Source organism: Grammomys surdaster, unplaced genomic scaffold (genome assembly GCF_004785775.1).
Source record: "Grammomys surdaster isolate TR1022 unplaced genomic scaffold, NIH_TR_1.0 187, whole genome shotgun sequence".
Classification (NCBI taxonomy): domain Eukaryota; kingdom Metazoa; phylum Chordata; class Mammalia; order Rodentia; family Muridae; genus Grammomys; species Grammomys surdaster.
The window spans coordinates 5079341-5097613 of NW_021604632.1; the positions used below are offsets into that span (position 1 = coordinate 5079341).

General features: G+C 47.4%; 1 protein-coding gene and 2 non-coding genes across 3 annotated transcripts in view; 2 read left to right on the forward strand and 1 right to left on the reverse strand.

Annotated features, from left to right (window-relative positions):
* Vac14 (VAC14 component of PIKFYVE complex) overlaps positions 1 to 18273 on the reverse strand; it is a 101022-nt gene that overhangs the window by 77162 nt on the left and 5587 nt on the right. Inside the window, exons 2-9 of the mRNA XM_028768602.1 lie at positions 9680 to 9830; positions 9214 to 9381; positions 8291 to 8353; positions 7525 to 7632; positions 6719 to 6828; positions 6424 to 6530; positions 5207 to 5341; positions 4644 to 4796 (exon numbers count right to left, since the gene is read on the reverse strand). Of these exons, the coding sequence (XP_028624435.1) occupies positions 4644 to 4796; positions 5207 to 5341; positions 6424 to 6530; positions 6719 to 6828; positions 7525 to 7632; positions 8291 to 8353; positions 9214 to 9381; positions 9680 to 9830 (995 nt within the window). The remainder of the gene's footprint in view (positions 1 to 4643; positions 4797 to 5206; positions 5342 to 6423; positions 6531 to 6718; positions 6829 to 7524; positions 7633 to 8290; positions 8354 to 9213; positions 9382 to 9679; positions 9831 to 18273) is intronic.
* Trnag-gcc lies at positions 10667 to 10737 on the forward strand. Its single transcript has one exon. It is a non-coding gene; the product is annotated as a tRNA-Gly (tRNA).
* Positions 11331 to 11401, forward strand: Trnag-gcc. Its single transcript has one exon. It is a non-coding gene; the product is annotated as a tRNA-Gly (tRNA).

Sequence of the window (18273 nt, forward strand, 5' to 3'; positions counted from 1 at the left end):
TGCTTACCTACTGAGCCATCTCTTCAGCACCAACCCAGTTTCTTACAACATTTTGAAGGAGGAAAGAAGACAGACAGTAATATAATGACCATTCAGTCAAGTGCACTATACATACTTTGTTCCTGGCTCAAAGTGGAGAAAAAAATCAAAACAAAATAAAACAAATCCAAAAGCTCAACAAGACAAATTGCAAATCCACGGGGGAAATAGAAGCCTAAATGGATACTGGATCACATTAGGGCAGTGGTTCTCAACCTTCATGTTGTTGGGACTAGAAACTAGCATTCAGCAGCAACTCTGACACCAAAAGCCTTAGAAATTTACAAATTTATTGCTAAGAAATAATTACAGATGTTTATAAATTTTTTTCTGTATGAAAGTTCTTTTTAGCAAGGATTATAGGACTAAGATGGGATTAGAAGTAGCTAAGTCATTTATGATAGATTGGTTAAACAGACTAGAGCTTTAACTATCTGATATAATGATACAAGGTCAGTGTATTGATAGGGAAGCACCGTTTAATGAATTGGGAGATGATAAGCTACATTCTCAAGGACAAAACACATGTTTGAATTACCAGTCCTGAGACTGACTTTATTAATATACCTAATTATATAATGCTGGCTAAAAGGGAAAGTCAGTATATACTGTGATTTAAGAAACTACAGAAACAGCCCCATAGCCACACAGTGGAAGAAATAACCCTAATCTCTACTCACACAATGGAACAGAGTTCATCCATAAAAAGAAGTGAAGTACTAACGTATGCTAACATGAAGAAGCCCTGAAAAGTGATGTGAAGGACGTCATGTGATCAGGCACACACTGCATGATTCCGTTCTATGAATGCTCACAGCAGGCAAACCCACAGGGCTTGGAGGGGGCAGTGCAGGGCTGGGGAGGGTGTGAGTTTCTCACTGGGGGTGGTAGAAGTGTTTTGGAATTGGATAGTATTAATGGTTGTACTACTTTGTGAAGACATTAAAACGAGTAAGTTGTACACTTTAAAATAATGTCAATTAAAAAATAAATTAGTGCAGATTAGTGCTGACTAACCTGGAAAGATGTCACTACACTTGAAAAAAATTCAAGCTGTAAATCTATTTCTCAGGATTCCGTGCTTGTGTACATGCATGTATGCGTGTGAAAACAAAATACAAAAGATACAAGGGTATATTCATACATTAAAACAAAACATCAAGAAACAACCCAACTTGCAGTCCAGTAAACCCACACTGGAGCTGGCAGCAGGGTCTTGGGTGACGCGCTTCAAGCGCAGTCCTTCTACATCTCTTCAGGAGCATGCATTTCCTTTCTAGTCAGAAGTGTAGAAACAAACACAGTGTTTCAAGACCTCTGGGAAGCTGTGCCTGCCCACTGCCCATGCTCCCTCTCTTGTGTCTAGGTACAGTCCCTCGTGACCATCCCCCGGTGTCAGAGTAATCCCGTTCTGTAGTCATTCTTACAGGCAGATCTGCATCTGAGTTGTCTGTACTTGCACCCCCCATAGACAGTGCTGAGAAATCCTGCCAGAGTCAGCCTCGCCAACAGGTGGATTTTACTATACGCACACTGGAGCTGCCACAGGCTCGTTACTGGAATCTGTTGTAGAGCCTCCTTTCTCACTTGCTACTTACTCATTTAGAACTCAGTGAGGCGAAACAAGACTGCAGAAGGCCCAGCTGAGGGTCTTGCTATGGGAACACATATCTATGCTCTGACTTACAATGGTTCTTGATGTCCTAAGTCTTAACTACCTCATGCTGCAAGGAGGTATTCTTAGATCAGCCGTGTTTTGCTTTCAATACAGAGTTTATAAAACTCCACAAAACTCCCCCAACAGACTTTGTGATGAATGGCTTTGGCCAACTCTAAGTGTTCTAAACATGTTCAAACACATTACAACCTATTATTTTCAGCCAATGGGTTTGTGGATTGCAATTTAAATCAATGAGCACCCATGTTTAAAAAATACTACAGCACCTGTTGTAAAGAGTGTTTGTTAGACAAACAAAAATCTATTTTGGAACTCACAGCCACCCTTCAAATTAGGTGACAAGGGTTACCCGACTCAACAAGTAAGGAAACTAAGCTTTGGAAAGGCTAAGCAGCAAGGTCAAGTGTGGAAGCTAGGAAGGCTGAGCTCAAAGGAAGGCCACACAGTTGTTTAAGGGCAAAGCATACCAGAATTAGTGCTGCAACACCCAAGACAACTAGCAGATGACAAGATGGGGGTGGTGGAGGGGGTGGTAGGGGTGGGCAAGGTGATGGTGTAGTACAATCAGGCCAGGCATGTTGAGCACTGCAAGGACGCAGACTCAGGGACAGGACTTTGCACTGCAATCCCATAAATGGTAGGGCCTATGGGGAGCTGCAGGTGGACAGGGCTTGGGGCAGAGGGTACAGAGGAGGGGCTGCCTGCCTGAGGGCTCTGTGGTTTGGGAGGAGAGTTGGATCCGTACACGTATGTTTGAATACATGCACACACACAGAGGGGCCAGCCTAAAGGTGTGCTGGGAGGAGCATGGTGTTGTGCTGCATATGTGGAGCATGCTCCATCACCACAGGCTGAGCATGCGGGAGAGATTCAAAGAGGGAGAGCAAAGATGGGCCGAGCTTGCCCATTTCCTGGCTGGCTCATCTGTCTAGTAGTATGCTAGGACTGTCTTGGGCATCCTAGAAAAGAATGTGATTAGTTATAAGGTGAGCAAGGCTGAGAGTCAATGTAAAGCTGTCAAATGGGATGTTCCCGTTTCTAGAAACTACTATAAAGTTTGCTGTTCATCTCTTCCAACACTGTTTATGAGGTAGTAAAATCCAGGGCAAGCTGCTGAAATGCACCCTGGCTTAAGGTAATGTTCTACTGAGCAGACAGCGACTTGAAGGTGGCTTTGAAGAACTAGTTAAAAGGATAGGACACTGTACTGGCTGGTAATCAAATGCAGGACTCCCACACCAGCCAAGAATTCTCCCATTAAACCGCCAATGCCCCAGCTCACAGGGCACTTTATGGTTGCTGCCATGACCCACAGAGTGGATCCCTCCAGAGAGGTCATTGCTGCTTCAGAAGCAAAAAGGCAGAGGCAGAGCTGCCAAGTCCTCATACATATTAACTGAATTACAGTTCACACCACAAAATTTTGCTTACCACAACTCTACCATTGTGAAGTATATAAATGGGTGGTTCTAAGTCCAATCACAAAGGTGTGCGGCCATTGTGCGGCCACTGCTCTATTCAATTCTAGAGCATTCCCACCATCTCCCAGAAAAACCAGGATCTGTCCCGGACAGTTGCAGGACCACTGTCCCTTCAGCCCAGGCAACCACTCTTCTACTTGCTGATGGGGATTCAGACACACCAACCTTCATGTTAAGCCAAAGTTGGAAGGAAGCCAAGCAAAAACATGAAGAGAAAGTTTTCCAATACAGAAAAACAAGATGTGAGATTGACACGTCATTTCAATTGTGTAATGTTACAAACGTGACACTGCTCATCGTAGGCAAAGGCAGTCCTGTTGCTTTGTAACTTTTCCCTTCTGTGCAACATTTCTAAAACGAGAACCATCAACCAAAAGCTCACATACCACACACAAGCACACGTTCACAAACTGTCCATTACTGAGACTTCTAGCTTGTCCTAGAGAGAGAGCTTTCCTGTGCAAGGCCTTCACTAACCTACCTATGTTTTCTCTTTCAGGATTTGTCAGAAAGTATGCAAGCTACCGCACTGGCCAGGTCTCCCTCTTGCTGCTGAAAAATCTACCACAGAACCAACAGTGCTCCACCAATGCTCCTGTCGGGTGCTCTTCTGTCTTCAGGTGTTTTACGGCTCTGGCACAGCTGTAACCTGATACTCAACACAGGCCCAGCAAAGTAGCATTTTCTCTTCTACCAGCCAGACCCTCAGGAGGAGGCCCATAAGGCTGTCTACTACTCCACCAAGGAGTTAGCAAGCACATGCTACGGCTATGGTGGTTCTCTTGCTCCAAATGTAGGTTCCAGACCTTGCTTTGTCACCCTTAGACATCCGCACAAGGTGAGCATCCATTTACCCTCTGACTACTGAAAAAGAGGATGTTGCCCCACCCCCCACCCTCCTGAGATAGTCAGAGACACTGAGGGAAAGGTCCAGGAGACAAGACCAGCAGGGCTTTAGAGGCAAATTCCATCTCCAATCAGCATAAAAAATGGTTTTCTTTATTTTACAAACAAGCAAGAAAACAATGTCAAAAGGCATCTGGAGGACTGTTTAAAGGCAATGACTTGGGCAGTAGAACTCTCCAGTACTTAGTAAGCTAGCATTTTCCTGACTTATCCTTCCTGAGAATGACTAGGCAGAGAGGGCCAGATGCTAAGAATCAAATCAACAGTGCAGCTTGGTGCGCTTACCATGTTCCCAACATTGACTTGATGGTGGCTGATCCCAGCCGGAGATCAAGGGCAATGTGTAATGGTTTTTGAGGTGGCAAGGGTGAAGAGCATGGGCTCTGGGTGTAGCTGTCAGAGCCTGCAGGAGTGGGCTAACAACAGTGCCTAGGTACCACAACTAAACGAGTCAACATATGTAAATGGTACCACAGGTTTAGTCCCAGGACCTGTCTCCCCAGCAGCAGAAATGGGGACTCTGAAGTCAGGGTACTCACCACTGGCTGTCCCCTCCTGCTTTGGCAGGGAATCCTCAGGGTTGGGTTCTGTCTGCTTCTGTGCTCCTGGCTTTGGCTCATCTGGTTCATCATCCTCAGGGGTGACCAGCTTCATCAGGCTCTGGTTACACACACTGGCCACCTCCTTGATACCTGTCTACTGATGTAAGGATCACCCCCATGCAAAGACCTCCTAAAGCCCAAGGCCACCAGTCCTCCTGGTCACGGACTGACTAGTCCCCCCTATGTCTCGTTCTATTACATGCACCCTTGTGAGATAGTCCTCTTTCTTCTCACGGGTGGTCCCTCCTCCATCTGGATATTTCTCATCCAAGGTACAGAGGGATGAGCGCAGAAGGGTAGAACCTTGGTACATGAAATTGCTGCTCCATATCTGGAAGTAAGCAAGTGAGGACTGGGGACAGCCAGCATTAGTCTTGCATCCCTGGCTTTCCTAATCCACATTCAGCTTCATCTTTGCTTCCTAGGAGTGAAGGAGTCTGAGGGAACCCTTCCCACTCACAGACCCTCCACATCAGTTTCCTCTCCAGAGTGAAGGATACTTTTCTTGCGGTCATCATAGGCCAAGCATGGCAGGACAGCAGTCAGGATCCCAGAGGAATAGGGCAGCATCACCCGGCCTGCCAGCTGGATGAATTCCCGCATCCAGCACATAGCTGTCAGCTGAATCAGGTCATCTGGAAGAGGAATTGGTTGCTTCTAGAGGGGCTGGCACATGCATTGAAGAGCTCCTCCGCCCTACTAAGCACAAAGGGTAGGCCTGGGGGCTTGTGGATTGGGGTTTGACTGCTTCTAGCTATATGAATACAACACGTCCTGGGCTCCCTGCTTTCTAAAGGGTTGTAAGGATAGGTTAGGAGTGAAAATCTTGCACTGGACTTCGAAAACAGCAACGATACCCTCCCCTTCCTGAATCCATGCCCTGTCACAATATGACATACTTCATTTCTTTTTTTAAAAAAAATTATTTATTTTATGTATATGAGTACACTGTTCTTGTCTTCAGACACACTAGAAGAGGGCATCGGATCCCATTACAGATGGTTATGAGCCACCATGTGGTTGCTGGGAATTGAACTCAGGACCTCTGGAAGAGCAGTCAGTGCTCTTAACTGCTGAGCCATCTCTCCAGCCCAACATACTTCATTTCTAAGTGGAATTAATTTTCCTATCCTTGGATCCAGAAAACTGGCTACACTAGTCAACAGCATGTTTAAGCATAAGAATCAAGAGTCCTGTCTGTGTCTGTGTCCTGTCTCTCTTGGAACCTGCTGATGCCATCCGATCTACTGGATGCTGAGCCCTATTATCCCATGTCACATGTGTGTCACTGCACCCCACCTGACTCCAACTGAGCCTGCAATTGGCTTCAGGTGCATGACTATGCCCAGCCTGGACATGGGAGCAAAGTCACCCAGCTGACCTGGAGGTTCCTGGCCAGTAACAAGCAGCCACTGCTGTGACTGTTTCATGTGGTTTGATAGCCAATAGATGCTGAGGGAAAGGCGATTCTGACCTCCATACATCCTATCTTTAGCTAAGGCAAAGCATACCTACAAGATCTTCAGACCAGGTGAAAGTGTACGTTTATCAAAAGAGAACACAGATGTTTTCTGACTCACACCCTGCTGCTTCCAGATCCAGAGTCACATGCAGTGTCTAGCCCACATGGGTCCCTTTTGCCCCATACTGAAGCCTGGATATGAGAGATGGGGGCTTCTGAGGAAGCAGCTGTAGCTACAGGCCTCCACACGCTCACCTGTGGTCTGGCAGTGGATCACCAGGATGTTTGCCATCTCAGCAAACTTCACACTGGACGGGTTCTTCTTAATTTCTTTCAAGAATTCTCCAAGAACCACCTCACACCTACCAATGGGAAAAGGAAGCATGAATGTTCCATGAACGCCCATTTCTGCAGCTCTGGTAGGGAGGACACTGGGCAGAGGCTGGGGAGATGAGCTTTCTACTCCTCCACAGGGAAGGGAAGGCTATAGGAAGAAGTACCCACAGGGATTCTAGCGAGTGGCAGCTGCCTGCTGTTTCCCACAACTCACATTTTCCGAATCTCTTTGCCATTGTCACCCAGGATCTGGAAGAGCCCATCCAGGATCTCTGGCAGGTAATCCAGCAGGTTAATGTCTGGCACCGACACCAGAACCAGGATCTGATGGAGGGGAGCAGCGAGAGGGAGAGCTGAGAGCTGGCCCAGGAGTAGAGCCTGGTCTCCTACTCTTCACCTGGAACCAGCAGCAGAAGGACTAGGGGCCTGTGTCATGGCATTTCAGGTATCTACACTGGAGTGCTAGCAGCAATTTTTCTGTTCAATGTGCAAGGAAGTGGGAGTTTGACTCCAGGAGGACTTGGATGGTAGGGGAGAGGGTGACTGACAGAGAAGGCTGGGTGAAGCTAGGAAGTTCGCAGAGATGGAGCTGCTGGATGTGGCACCATGGGCTTCAGAGATCCTGGGCAGTTTTTAGGACAAAGAAAGACTCACATCCCTTCAGGGGAAAACAGGATAGGCAGTAAGACAACACTAGACAGAGTGTTTTTGTTGGTTTGCTTTTTGAGACAAGGTCTCACTGTGTGGTCCTAACTGGCCTGGAACTTGCTTTATTGACAAGGCTGGCCTTGAACTCACAGAGCTCTGCCTGTTTCTGCCTCCCAGTGCTGTGATTAAAGGCATGTGCCACCATGCCCAACCCACAGTGTTTTTGGTGATGAGGTGTTTGAAGGTTATTAGGAGATAAAGACAAAGAGGTGTCTCTTAGCCAAAAGAACCACTGTATGTATCCTAAGAGTCCACATGATTCCACTAGAAACTCTTGGCTGCTGGAAGAATCTACCAAGGACTGGATCGTACCCAGGAGATGATGAACTGTCGGGCGTATTGGTTGTTGGAGTAAATCCTCTCCCGCAAAAGAGGGATGAAGCCCACCAGGTCAAACTTGCTGCTCTCTGTCACAATGTCCTGTGGATTGAAGGGTGAGGATTATGAAGAGCCAGCAATGGGTTTGCTGTGCTGCTGGCCCTGGGCTGACTTGAGGGTTAGGTAGAGAGAAATGGCAGAGCCTGAGCCAGGTAGGAGAGGTCCCCGGAGAACTGGCATTGTGACAGGCCCAAAGCCAAACAAAATAATGAATGGTCAGCAGAGAAAGGTCAATAGACATAAATGAATGGCAAAACCCTATTCTGAAGTCTGGGTCAAGGCTTGGGCCCTGTCATGGAAGGCTGGGGTCGAAGTTCAACTTCATTGTTCTGAGTAGGGCATTAAAACATGATTCTTAATTGCTGGCTCGGCAGTTACTGACTGCTATTCTTGAGGATCTGGGTTTGAGTCTCAGCACCCACATGGTGACTCATAACCAGCTCTAACTCTAGCTCCAGGGGATATGATACTCTCTTATCACCTCTGCAGTGATCAGGCACACAGGTACTGCATAGACCTGCAAGCAGGCAAAACATTTACACACATAAAATAACAAAACAGATTCCCATCCTATCCCCACCCCAAACAGAAGATCTTCACTTGGGGGATAGCCCAGTTCTGTATTTTGACTGTGGTAGTAACACAGAATTACATATGCCATAGAAACGGCATACAAAACAGTAAGCTTTAACATGGATACCTTCAAGAGGCGGTCTAGAAGCTCAGATCCACTTTTCACATTGGGGTCAGGGTCAGCAGCCAACTATGAGACATCAAAACAGAGAAACAGAGGTAATGTTCAGTCACAGTAACACATAAGCTTAGGGACCAATAAAAAGCAATAGCCAAGGCCATGGTGCAGACTAGCACACAAAGCGGTATCTTTCCCATGTCTGACTCTGAGAAAGGTAGTCAATCAGTCAGTTACAGGAGTGGTCTCATTTGTTCAGGCACAACCCAAGCTCTGCTGGGGTTCCCAGGCCAGGCTGTAACTGGATCACACAGGTGTTTCCAGTGGCTGCTCCCAGGGCATTCTCATCTTTAAAGGCATGGTTCTCTCATGGCCCCCCCTCCCCGAGATAGCTGTGAGGGTGACATTTAGAAAAATCCACGTTGTTCATTCTATAGGAATAACATTTTCTGAGCCACTGTACACAACTGGGTAAGGCGACTGCCCTATGCTGAGGGGAGGGCACCCCCACTGGGGTGAGGGGAAAGGCAACCCACAGGTGAGAGCCAAGAAGGAGAGCAATAGGGACCCTAAAGCTCTACAGGGGATCGCTCTTTAGCACACAGGGAGACTGTTATCGTTGCCCTTAAAAGGGACAGCCTGTCCTGTGGAGTCATCATGGTTACCTTTGTCTGGGAGGTTAGTGCTTCTCAAACAATCAGCCTTTCTGATAATGTGTACAGCAGGCTGATACTTCCACAAAGTGTGAGGAAGATGAGCAGGGACACAAAAATACATTGATACCAGTCTATGACAATGATAGCCGGGCAGTGTGTGTCCCCTGCAGCAACATGCATATCTGTTTCGCTTGCATCTGGGCAGTGTCCCAAGCCTCAGGGACCTAGAAAGTCAAGCCAGGTGGGTGGGCTGTTCTTAGCTGAATCAGAAGTTACCTTACTCAGTCCATCAAAGAGAACGTTGAAGTGTGGCAGCACAGCGCCTCGGGCCACTTTGACGATATTGTAGAGGGCCTCACAAGCATAGTAGCGCAGCCTGCTGTCTGCATCGTTAAAGCAGGTCAGCACTGGTTCTATCAGCTCCTTCAGGTAGAGCCCCGAATCCTGTAATGAACAGCCGGAGAACTAGTCAGAAGAGTCCCCTCACTTGGAGACGCTCAGGCCTCTGTGTGAAGGCTGAGCTAAAAATACTCATTCCAAGCCAGCCTCCCAGAAGTGGGACCACATTATGGGGACATGGCTGCAAAGCCACACAGCAATATTTGCTAGTAGTCTTAAATGCAGAAGTCTTGATAAAATACAGTTCTGTAATGGTCTTGCTGGGACTCAGACAGGAAGGTATTTGGACACCTCAGTCAGAATGAAGTCCATTTCTGACCTGTTTGTCCCTCAGAAGACGCACCTTGCCTAGGGCGATAGAGCAGGCTGCCAGGCCGATGAGGCCCCCTTTCCGGCTGTGGGGGTGCTGGGACAGGGCAAACTCCTGAGACAGGGTCTGGATCACATGCTTGATTTGCAGGGTGTTGTTCTGGGCCACAAAGTCCCGCACCAGCCTGGAGAGAGGGGAAGGAGAAACCATGGGACACATAAAACCAGACTACTTCTGCTGTCTGGGCTCCAGGGCAGGGTCCGGGGTGAGGAGCAGAGATGATATTTTCAAAACAAGAGGAGTTCAGGTCCTCTCAGTTCTGCTGCTGGCTAGGTCACAATCATTTTCCCGCTCAGCATTCAGTTTCCCTTTGTATATAATGCAGTGAAGAATAGTGGGGCCAGCTTACTTATGGAAATTACTGTCTTACCAAGAGATCAAACATGCAATGCTTTTCTAAAAAACAAACAAACAAACAAACAAACAAACAAACACCTCATCGTTATCAAATACTTGCTCAGCTGCACTCATGCATCTAAGGACGCCTCTATCTGTGCTGGGACATGTCCCATTCAGGGGCAAAATCAAATCAAAAACAGAAAATTGTAGCAAAATAGAGTAGTGCTATCACAGAAATAGAATATGCTGTCTATGTCCAAGAGACTGACAGAGTGGTCCCATTTGAGATATTATTTTAAAAACATTAACAGGCATTGTCTAGGTAAAGGAAGGTAGTGTATTACTCCATTTTGCCTACTAAAATGAAATGGAAAGGCAGGATCATGTATGGAAAGAAAGGACATCTTTATGGGCTTACAGATGACTCAAGGGCTTTGAGGTGGGCGGAGTTGTCGGATCACAGGTCTTGACTCCAGAAGCGTGTAAGAAGGTTGGGAAAGAACAGATGCACCAATCCTGTGTGATTTCTCAAACAGGACAAACCAGCCAGGTGAAGCCCAGTGTTTCTTCAATGAAACAGCCCTGAGAAGAGCTCTACAGATACCACACCAAACAGCTGGAGCATTGGTGGTTCAGTGGTAGAATTCTCGCCTGCCACGCGGGAGGCCCGGGTTCGATTCCCGGCCAATGCAGAGCTTGGTTTTTTCTTTTTTTAAAAAAATTACATATTTTATATTTTAAAATGTGTTTGTTGTATCCCTTTCTGGTCAGTTTCCTCATAGAAATCATGCCAGAGGAGCCAGGCCCCTCAACCACACAAGGTCTGAAGCAGCCCAAGGACCACAAGTTTCTGCTCAGAGTCCATAGGGAGTTGCTGGGCTCTTTGACAAGTCTGGCTTCCTTGCCTCCACCTCAAAGAACTCCACAGTGCTGCCCTTGGTCTGGGCCAGTCGCCAGCAGTAAGCAGTGTGAAAACTGAGAGCAGCACACCAGTTCAATAGCAGAGGGGAGGCTCGCCCACAGTCTCCACGTGTTTTGCCGCTTACAGAGGAGGGAGTGGTGCTCTCTTTCCTGTCTCAAAGCCCAAAGGCAAATCTACTTCACATGCACACAAACCCACACTCACTCCTCACTTCTTCCTGGCTCTGGAGCTAGCTGCTTTTCTTGAAGCTAAGCTGATGTGGCAGTATCATAAACTGGGCCCGCTGTGACTCAACATATATATATACAAGGAGGCCCAGGGATGAGGTTATAGGGAGGTGCCACACAGCTGCTCACAGCTGGAGCATTGGTGGTTCAGTGGTAGAATTCTCGCCTGCCACGCGGGAGGCCCGGGTTCGATTCCCGGCCAATGCAGTAGCAATCCTTTTAATTCTAAGAGATGAAAAGTTCACACTGCCTAATAAATGTGAGTATAGTAAAAAAAAAAAAATGGAAATGACTTGGTTTTGGCCTGTTTTTAAATATTCCTCATGGAAAAACATTTTCTAAATTCCACAAAGATCCAGAGCCTGTATGTCCTTCTTGAAGAATCAAGAACATGGGCCTATACCATAGCTACCGAGAGCGAGTAACTGTGCCTCCTACTCCTGCCCAGAAGCTGAGTTCTGCTTTTACCTGCAGGAGGCACAGCAGCACCAGGAATGTGAGGCTACCCTCCAGGCTAGGCCAGGATTCATGAGGAGAGCTAGCCTCCCTCCCACAGTCATCCCTGAGACATGTTCCTCTCCTGTCTTTTATAGATTCCTGGACATTCATGGAGCAGCTGGGGAGCACTCCTCCCAGATGGCAGCCCTGTACAGACTCATTTCCTAGCTATGAAGGATGCTATGCTGGCGTGGTTGGAGGATGACAGTGCAAGCCCATCAAAAGTGGACAGCAAGGTGAGGAAGGCAAGAAAGCTGGTGTCTAACAGGCGCGATGTGCTGTGGTCTTATGTGAGTGGGCTTGGGAGAGGGTTCTGAAGCACGAGTAGGTTCTAAAGCATTTGGGCTGAGGCAGGATGGGCAAACATTTGGCTTGGTAGAAGCAAGGCCAAGGTGAAGGAGAAATAATAGGTTTGGAAAGGTGCAAGCAGTGGAAGGCCCTAAAGGCTTGGCAAAGCAACCCCATCTCCCTCTGGTGGCCATGAGGAACCATGGAAAGTGGCCAGCAGGGGATGGATGGGAGCCTGAGGAGTGATCTGTAGTTGTGGGGGCTAGAAATCTGAGAGGCAGTGAGGACGCTCTGAAGACAACGCAGGCTCCCAGGAAGACCTACTGGAAAGGGGGAGAAGGATGGCGGCCTTGGTGCCAGAGACCCCACTTTCAACAACAGGAGGCTTTAAAGAAGATGGATGGAGGCAGTGATAGTTCATGAGCTCAGTGGCTCCTTTCTCCCACCAACTGGGAAACTTATCAGGGCATAATTCAGTCACTCCAGGCCACTACAAAGGCCATTAAAGTCCCATGGCCACAGGGCCCATTACATTAAGTGTAAGTTTCTGTATCTTCTGGGAAAACAAGTGTCGAAAGCAATGGCGCCCCCTGGAGGGGAAACTATTCTAGCACCTTCTCATCAGTAGTATGAGCTCAGACAGCACAGGGGCAGCCCTGGGGCAGTCAAAACAGGCCATATGACCTTCTAGTCTGCCCAAGCTCCACTTCCCACTTCCACCAGCCCCAGCTTCCTAGGGGCCTGCTCCTCTCACATTCAGACCTGTCCTCCTTAGATGCCCTGCCTCTGCACCCTCCTCGGCTTCCTGCACTTTCATGGTCTGAGGTGTTATTCCTCCTTGGCACCTAGAAGCACTCTGTGCCCGGAAGTGTACTGATCAGTGCCACCTTCTACCACCTTCTACCTCCATAAAGCTTGATCAAGGCCGTGGGCACTGTCTCCTTTGCAATTCTAGGACCAGCTGTCTCCAGCCCAGTGTTACACTGGTCAATCAGTAAACACCTGGCAGTAGAGTCAGTCTGCAAAGGCTGGCAGAGCTAATGGGGGCACAGCTGTAGGGCAAACATGGGTGAAGCCTTGTGTTGCCATGTTACTTGCATGGGAAAACATGACCTGTGGGGTTAACTGATGAGCTTCCAATGGTGCTGAGGCCCTCCTAATCTTATCACAAGTTAGCACGAGCAAACGGCACCTTTCCTGTGACCTCAAAACACACACTGAGACGAGCTCAGTTCACTAGAGCCATGGCTGCTGACTGTAGAAACACACACACACACACACACACACACACACACACACACACACACACCGATGTGACTTGAACTGCTCCTGCTGAGGGTCAGCTGCACTCTAAAACAGTGCCCTCAGCCAGCCAGTGCCTTGGTCTCCTGACTTCACAGGGACAGTGCAGAGAAGAAAAGCAGCCACAGGGGGAGCAGAGGAAGTGAAGTTCAGCAGCAGGTACACCAGCTCCAGGCTTAGTCTTCTTCAAAGTCAGTAGGCTGCCTCGGCTTTCATCTACTGCTTGGGAGACAGAGGTGGGGGGTCTTTGGCTGAACTAGTTTTTGAAGTTAATATCTGGCCTAGGAACTCTCCTGATCATGAATCCCTGGGGTCCTTCAATGAGACAAAAGCCTCAGGATTTACTGTTCTATACTCCAAAGAAGAGATGCTGCTACTGCCTGGTCTCCCTACAAAGTGTTGGAAAAAACCGCTGCCACGAGCGGCTTCCCTAGTAGCACCACGCCCCTTAGTGCTTCTTAGAGCCTCTGCTTGCAACTGGTTGGGGGTATAGAAGGCTGGTAGAGACACCCAAAAGACGTAAACCCCAGGGTGGGCCAGCACCAAGTTTAACAACTGCCCATGATATCAAAGAGGCGGCTACACTGACTGCTCCCTTGGTAGAGGAACTATAGCGCCATAGGACACTTTTGGATTGCTATCAGCCAAGAGAAAGCCTGGAGCCACACTCTACTACATAGTCACAGCCTGCACTGATACCCCAGTCTCCGGAACACAGTATGCGGATATCACAGGCCACACAAGGTCTGATGAGTCAGCGAGCACTCTTGCTATGCTGCAGACGTCACAGGTCAGTTACTGTAGCTACCATCATCCTCAACTTCTAGATCTGAACAACCTTAGAGAGAACAAGTCTGTAGGGGTGGTATTTAGAAAATGGCACCTGGTCCGGCTTATTCCCGGGCAGCCACCATGTTTCCACTGCTCCTCGGCTCTGACTGGGGCTCTGGCTAGCTAGTTGCACAGGCCCTGGAACCCACGAGACACCACTGCAGGGGATGGCTCTGCCAATCCACCATGCTGCATCTACAAAGCTCAGGTGAACCCCAGACAACATCTGCCATCCTCACAGCACGGTAGAAACGAGACTCTTAAAGCTTAATGATCATCTAAAGGATTTATATATTTAGAAATGCTCAATCAAACAGATGCCCACACAATTAGAGTTGTTATCCAATATCTAACCTTTTGATAGAAATTGCTACCCAGGAGAGCTTTTGACCCATCTGTGGTTTCCATGGCTGATAGCCTTCTCCTCCTCTCCTTCCTCGATTTCTCTCCTCCCCTTTCTCTTTTTCTCCCCTCCCCTTCCACTCTTCTTCTCCCAGCTCCACCTCCTCTTCTACTGCCTAATCATCGAGCTCCATTTTGAATACAATGTAGTAGAATAAGTATCCTGCTATACAAGCCCATTTCTCAGATCACAGAAGGTCTGAACTCTTGACAGAAAGTCTGAACTCTTGACATCAACAAAGTATTATGTTCTTTAAACTGTATCACAGTTTCTTCCTCCTCTCTTCTGAGGCCTTTTTAGTTGGAAAGTGAACACATTCTATAACAATTCTTGTGTAGACTTAGACCATCAGGTGACAGGCAGCCCTTCCTGTAGGTCATCCCCTGCTGCTCAGTGTTCAGACATCTCTCCTCCATATACACAGCTAGTGCAAACAAGGCACACCCTCAAGATATTCTGAAGCCTTCTACTGTGAAGATAAAGAACGGTAAGCACTTACTGTCCACCAGGCTGACTACACTAGTGTCCTGGCTACTTTTAGGTCAACTCGATACAAGCTAGAGTCACCTGAGAGGAGGGAGCCTTAGTTGAGAAAATACTTCCAGATGATCAGGCAGAAAGAGACCAGCCCATTGTGGGTGGAGACAGCCCACTGTGGGTGGGGACACCCCACCCCCAGCCCACCCCCCACCTCTGGTGGTCCTGGGTACTATAACAAAGCAGGCTGAACAAGCCATGAGGAGCAAGCCTGTAAGCAGCATCCCTCCATGGCCTGGGAGTCAGGTCCAGGTTCCTGTCCTGTTTGAGTTCCTGTCCTGACTTCCTTTGACGATGAACAGTGATGTGGAAGCTGAGCCAAATAAACGCTTTCCTCCTCAAGTTGCTTTTGGTCGTGGCGTTTCACCACAGCAATGCTAACCCTAAGATAACGGGTAATCAAATTTAAACCTAAAACCTGCCACCCAGTCTGGTACTTACTCTTGGATCCAGTTTACAGCTGAAGAAACTAAGTGACATAAGGCCACACAGCTTTGTGAAATAATCACAAGAATTTCACTTTTAAAGAGAGAAGGTATATCACATATCCTGCACTGCATGTGCTCAAGTCAGAACTAGGAGATACTGCACTCTATATACACCACCCAAGACAATGCTCATTCAACACCACTGACTGAGTAGCCTGTTTCAGTCTGGCTCCAAGAAGGATAAAGGTAAGCCAGAGCTGACACTCATGCCTTTGTTGTGAAGCTTGCAGCCTATGCCTGGGAATGCCTTTTAATTTTTTCTCCCCTTGCAAATACAATTATCTGTCTCAGCTCTCCATGTGACTGACATACGTATTCAGATGGCACATCCAGACAGCGATTTCCCAAAGAGAATCTGGGTAAGTATGTCTCCATCTGCTCCACTGAATACCGGAGTAAGTTGGTTTCCACTTGCTCACACATCACCAGAAAACTGAATGGAAATGAACATATGCCTCTGAGGACAGGCCAACTATCTTCTGACAAGGCCTGAGATTTAACTCACAAAACACATACTGAGTTAGGAGACAAAGCTGGGGGTGTGTATAGTAAAAACACATGGTATGCCTGCATGAAATTATCAAGGAATAAAAATATTGTATTAAAAAAACCTAAGGGCTGGAGAACTGGCTCAGTAGTTAAGACCACTTGCTGCTCTACCAGAGGACATGGGTTCAATTTCCAGCACTCAAATGGGAGCACACAACTGTAACTCCAGTTCCAGGCTTTCTTATGGCCTCCATGGGCACTACACACACATGGTGCAGACATGCAGGGAAAACACTCATACACATAATAAACAAAAAAATCTGATATTGCTCCTCAACCAAAAACCATACCGAGTACTCACTGGCTATGGCTGGGAGAAGAGAGGATTGTGATTGTAGGTGACAACTGTGACCATTAGTAAGTGCCCCTCCCATCACTCTGTAACGACACATCATCTACCTTCTTACTTTCAAAGACATAATCTACAAGCTATCAGTGTTATTTGCAAGTATATAGTCCAGTGGTTTTGATCACATGCAGACTTGTAGAACTCGAATCACAATCACTTTAAGGTATTTCCATAGGCTCTAAAAAAAAACCCTGTGCCACTGAGCTGTCATTCCATCTCCTTAGCTTTTCCTTTCAACCTCTGGTAACCACAATCTGCTTCTGCTATAGTTATGGTACTTCTGGCCTTGTGTGGCTGCCTGCTTCTCTTACCCAGCATAATGTTTTCCAGGTACATTAAAAAAAAAAAAAAAAGATCAGTAAGCCAAGGCACAGAGACATTCAACCAGAAGTCACAAATGCAATCTTTGCTGGGTGGCAATAGTGCATGCACACTTTTAATCCCAGCATGAAGGATGCAGAGGCAGGCAGATCCCTAAGTTTGAAGCCAGCCTGGTCTACAGAATGAGTTCCAGGACAGCCAGGGCTACACAGAGTAACCCCGTCTCAAAACAAAACAAAACAAAACAAAAGGCAATCTTCACGGTGGGTAGGCAGGGGAGTCAAACAAAGCCATCAGAGGTACTGGTGTGAGAAGCCTTGGTGAGCATGCCAGCACAAGAATGGGGGCGAGGGTTGGCTCTTGTTGAACAAGAATGTAGCATCCCAAGCCATAACTCCACAAAAACCCAAATGTCATTGTGAACTTGCTCTGAGATTCAGGCCAAAACTGTAGGCAAAACATAGTAACCACCAGCCTCTGACCCTGGGCCTAAGCAACCTGCTGTGGATATCACAGCTGATGAACAGCAGAGCTGAGACCAAACTCCAAACTCCAGAAATTGTCTCAAACCACTCTAGGACATGCCCAAGAACTGGAACTATGCAAGTAGCACTCAGAGCTCTGGTCCCTAACTTTGCCTGGGTTCTCAAAGGGCACCACATTGACAGGCCTTTAGAATTCCAAGAGCAGATAAGATTGCACTTGCTAGAGCTGTATGGCTGTTAGCAAAAGCTAAGCTCAGGAACATGGGAGAAGCCTTCCCAGCCAGCAGGACATAGCAGGCTCCCCTATATAGAGCCGGCTTGACCCACTCCAATAACTATAGTGCCTTCTGTACTTCTTGCTTATTTTTGCTTCCAATAGAGAATAGACCAGTGTCTTACCAATCTTTTCATCAATACTGGTCAATCATCATGTCCTTTGAAATCGAGAGGTCACAAAACCAAAAGTGGGGACTGGGGATGTAGTGTAATTGGTAGCATGCATGAGGTCCTGATTTTAATTCCCAACATTACATAAAACCAGAAGTGGTGATGGTGCAAGCTTGTAATCCCAGTATTCCAGAGATGGAGGCAGGAGGATCTGTACTTCATAAGGTCAAAATCTTTTACATAGGGATCTTAAGGTCAGCATGGGTTACATGAGACCCTGTCTCAAAAAATAAGTAGGGGCTGTAGAGGTTACCTCAGCTGGTAGAATGCTTACCCAGTATGCACAAAGCTCTGGGCTCTATATCCAGATAGACCTACACAGGTCAGTGTATAACACAAGCTTGAAATCTCAGCACTTAGATGAGACAGAAGTTCAAGGTTATCTTTGGGTACATTAGGAGTTTGAGGCCAGCCTGGGTTACATGAAAACTTTTCTCAAAAAAACTTCCTCAAAACAAACACAACAACCCAAAGCTGCCATTCTAAAATCTTGAGTGCCTTCATCTTTATGAAATTGTGGCACCATGTTGACAGAGGCAATGGCAGGAAAAGTTCTTCAGGTCCAGTGCCCAGCAGGCACT